Below are 4,287 nucleotides of genomic sequence, written 5' to 3' on the forward strand. Positions count from 1 at the left end.
GTTTTTGGAAAGCACAGAATCCTTTAACAACGAGCTTAAAAGGGTACAGCTCTCACTTTTCTCCACTTGGAGGAATCTGCTAGTTACCCATTTCTACAAGTGCTCTACCCACTTCTGTTTAGTTCTGTATTCAATTCTGTGTAATTACGCGACCAATGACTGCAGTGTCTTAACGTGTGGGTGTTGGAAAGCACGCAGTGTGTCTATTATATCATGCTCCTTCAGTGACCTTTAGTGGCGACATTCAGCCAGTACAGTTTAAAAGTGTTCTTAGGCTTGACTAGTTGGGTTCACTGGAGAGCAGCTCAAGGAGGGTGGCCTAAAGCCACTATGGAGAACATCCTGCTCTGTCCTTGGCTGCATTCCCATAACAAAGTTCAGGTTGTTCCTTTATCCTTTTTTTCTTTTTAATATGCTTGTATCTCCCTCCTGGTTACTGAAGCTTTTAGTATAAACTTTGTGAAATCAAAAGAATTATGCTCCATGTAGAAATACTGAACTCGTAATTAGGTTTTACTGACGTTTTGTTTCTCAAAGTAACTGAGGTAGTAAAAGAGCTGTCCTTTTTTTTTAATTGGTAGTTATGCAGTTTGAAGGTGGAAGTGGATATGGAAAAAATTGCAGCTGAAATTGCTCAGGCTGAGGAACAGGCTCGCAAGAGGCAGGAGGAAAGGGAAAAAGAAGCAGCTGAGCAAGCCGAACACAGCCAAAATAACATAGCAGCTGAGGAAGAACAGGCAGCTAACAAGACAGAGGAGAAGAAAGAAGAGGAGAGTGCTCCAATGGAGACAGGTAACTGCATTTGAAGAGCAGCTTCAGAATCCTCAGAGGATCCACATTAAAGTGGCTCTGTAGAGGCTCAGCTTAGCCAGGAGGAGTGCCCTGTATTTTTGCTGTTAATAGCAAGAAAGGCTTCAGAAGAGCAACTTTCAGAATAGTTAACTTCCTCTGATGAACACAGGTGTCTGCTTTCTTCTCATTAAATTGCTCCTTTTTACAAGGGGAGAGGATGAGATACTACAAAGCCATATGTAATGCTTTGTGGGTAATGTATCCGAGGGGGGGGGAAATGCTTTCTAAACCTAGCTCACCCTTCAGACATAGGTTAGCTGGGAGCAACCGAGGGTGTTTCTTTGTCCTGGTGTCGGTGTCTAGCAAGGATGACAGAAAGGCACTTCTTTCCATGCTGCTCTTACAAATTGTATTTAAGAGTATCAGTGGCTAATACCTCCACCAGTCATTGCCGTAAGAGCATGAGCGTAAGGGAGAGGGGTCCAAGGAGTTTGAATTCTAGTGCTTCCGGTTTAACAAGGCACCCTGCTTTCTGTGGCTAGACTTCGGAGGTCAGGCAGCTGCAGGTGACTTTCGGGATGCCATGCGGCAGGACCACGTGCACCCTAAGCACTGAGAGGCCTTTCAGAGCTGTGCCTGTCACTGCACATTCTAGTGACAGAAATAGCTGCTGTGAAATACCCGGATTTATTACAGATTCTGTTTCTTCCTAAATTCTAATTGCACAACCTAAATAAATGTATTAGGATGTAAATGACACAGAGAAATATCTTATTACAGAAGAGCCTCACCCAGAAGAGAGCACAGATAACCAGCAGAACGGTGAAGAAGGAACGTCTACCCCAGATGATAAGGAGAGTGGCCAAGAAGGGGTTGATAGCACTGCGGAGGAGGGAACCAGTGACAGCAACACTGGTTCGGAGAGCAATAGCGCGACAGTTGAGGAGCCTCCCGCAGACCCTATCGCTGAGGATAGTGAGAAGAAAGAATAAATATTGACTCATTTCATGTGTCTCTTTTTAATGAAGTACTGTTTTGATTTCAAAATGGGCTACACAGCTTTTGTATCTTCCTTGCCTGTATCGCTTGTCTCCAAAGGATACTGGGTTTTAATAACATCTCAGATTATCGGCATAGTGACTTAACAGGGCCGTTAGAGGCAAAGGAGATCTTAGACAGAAAATAAAACCTCCTGTGTCTAAACACAGCCGTACAACATGGAGAGATGCTATTGCTGGGATTTCTTCCCTGGAAAGATAGATGGTTTGGGTTTTAGTATTGGAAATCGGGCCTCCTCCCTTTCTTCTGGTTACATGACCACATGAAAATGCAGTCTTTCTCAAAGGCCCTTCTTGTTCATTTCTGGCTGGCAGATGCAGACATGCATCACTTCTGCTGTAGCCCTCCTGACCTGGCTTTACCTCGGGACTGACTCTGCGCTAACGTCTGGGTAGTGCAACGCTACATTTGCAGCCAGGACGCTCGTGCTGTGGTCACGGAGGCTGACGAAGCGGCTCAGCTGAGAAATGTGGTTAGTAGTGCTCGCCCTCTAGAGAGGTTGGGTTGCTGGTGAGCCGTCCTGAAGCGGCCGTTCGCATTAAGCAAAGACATGATGCCTGTACAGCGTATAACCTAGAGCGTTGCCTTGATCTAACAAAACCAAAAGACCTCACAGCAGCCCAGCATGTGTTCGCACCACTGTTTCAGTTCTTGCAGGTGAGGACGTCTACTGCAGTTGCCCAGTTCTCTGCTTTTAAAGAAAGCTGTCAGTACTCTTGAGTAGCGCTCCTAAACAAGGCCGAAAGACTTGGCCTTAAGGGTTTTTTTGGTGTAATCTCTTGTCTTTCACGGAGTAGCTGTTCTACAGGGATTGAAGTAAATGACACATCTGTGGGTTTTTTCCTGTGATGCAGGATTCTCTTCAACAACAGTCTTTGCTTTCCTTTACTAATTAGCTTCTTTATTTGCTACTAAAATCTCCTGTTATGACCTCAGCCAGAGAGATGGTGAAGTACAAAGCAGGAGAGCATTTAAACACATACATGTCCTCTGAGCAGGCAGTCACTAACATGGCACAAATGGTAAAGAAATAGTAGTTTTTCTTGCTACGAGCTTTTAAAACCTCTGAGAACTCTACAAATGTACTGAAAATGCCACATTTTGCCCTGTGTAAGCAGAAGCCCTACTGAAGAAAAAAAATACACTTAATTGCAACAACAGATAAAAGCTGTTCCATGACTTATAAGAGAACACATGATGCATATGCTTCAATAAACTAGTATGTTTTTACAGAAGAGTGGGTATATCGGATGGTAATGTTTTTTAAATCCTTTTGGTCTTTTTTTTTTAATGGTCTAAAAATAATAAAGTCCAACATGTTTGGTTTTTTAAACTTACAGTGGTGTCGTTCTTGTCCTTTAAGGTAATGCCTGTATTTGATTTAGGGCTTTCATCAGCTGTTCTCCCTGTTAAGCCCTGTTAACGGAATTCATTGCTGAAATACGCTACACACAAGAAGTTAAGCTTCAAAAGCACTTTGAAAACCAAAATAATTCCCGAGTTGCTCTAGGCTTTTACTTAAATGCTGGCTATGTCTAGGAGGATCTCTGACGATGGCTGTTGACAAAAGCCAAGGAGTGGGAGAATTTGTAGAGGAAATAATGCAAGTATTAGTCAACTTGTAATCTTTGCCTGCGAGCTTTGCACCACCTCCCTCCAAGCTATCAGAAATAACTTTCATATTACTGTAAACCAAGTCGAATTTCCTACCTAAAGGGCTGGGAGGTGTGACTTGACAAAAGATACCATACTTGCCAGATACAGAGAGGAAGATGCAATTGTCCAAGTAGTCACTATCTGGAGCCAGGTTTTTTTGCTGATTAATTGCTGTGCATTCTCCCCGAGTTCACAAGATTTCATGAGCTGATCTGGGCCTTTATTTCTGCTTGGAAGCAGTTATTAAACCGGGCGCTGTCTCTGTATCCACAGATTAAATAGCATCTTCAGAGTCTCTGCCTCGTAGTTTGCAATGTCATTCCGTACGCCAAGATAGTAAAGCTTTTGGCAGTTGGTGCTGCGTGGAAGTTCCTTGTTCAAGTGCCTGCTGTAGCTCTTAAGAGTGTGCTGGTTCTTCTAAGAAATAGTACAATTTAGTGTAATTCTAGAGAAGTAACTTAAACCCTTGCTGTGGATGTCAGACCGACCCCCCCAAACAACCATGCGCCAGGCTCTGCGCTGCAGCTGCTTCTCCCCAGTGGGCAAATCTGAACGTGCCCGTTCAGGTGCTGAAGGAGAACGTAGATGGGAGCAACCGAATCGATTCCCGCAGACAGGGTTCCAGCTCACTCCAGTCTGCAAACGTGCGGTCACTCTTCTCTACCAGCGGCTGCTGCAGAGGAGATCGCTGCAAAACACAAGAGAAACGAGGCTGAGAGAGAAGTCACCGACGGCAGCCTTCCTCTCCTGAGCACTGTCACACAAGGAGCTTCGTACGTG

The 4,287-nt window shown here is 44.4% G+C and overlaps 1 protein-coding gene across 1 annotated transcript in view; it reads left to right on the plus strand.

Annotated features, from left to right (window-relative positions):
- SMARCE1 (SWI/SNF related, matrix associated, actin dependent regulator of chromatin, subfamily e, member 1) overlaps nt 1-1,903 on the plus strand; it is a 14,288-nt gene extending 12,385 nt beyond the window's left edge. Inside the window, exons 7-9 of the mRNA XM_010297013.1 lie at nt 1-43; nt 582-792; nt 1,573-1,903. The exon at nt 1-43 is cut by the window's left edge and continues 68 nt beyond it. Of these exons, the coding sequence (XP_010295315.1) occupies nt 1-43; nt 582-792; nt 1,573-1,784 (466 nt within the window). The 3' untranslated portion in view covers nt 1,785-1,903. The remainder of the gene's footprint in view (nt 44-581; nt 793-1,572) is intronic.
- Nucleotides 1,904-4,287: the final 2,384 nt, after the last annotated feature.

The sequence above is a fragment of the Phaethon lepturus genome, unplaced genomic scaffold, assembly GCF_000687285.1.
Source record: "Phaethon lepturus isolate BGI_N335 unplaced genomic scaffold, ASM68728v1 scaffold48561, whole genome shotgun sequence".
Taxonomy (NCBI): Eukaryota; Metazoa; Chordata; class Aves; order Phaethontiformes; family Phaethontidae; genus Phaethon; species Phaethon lepturus.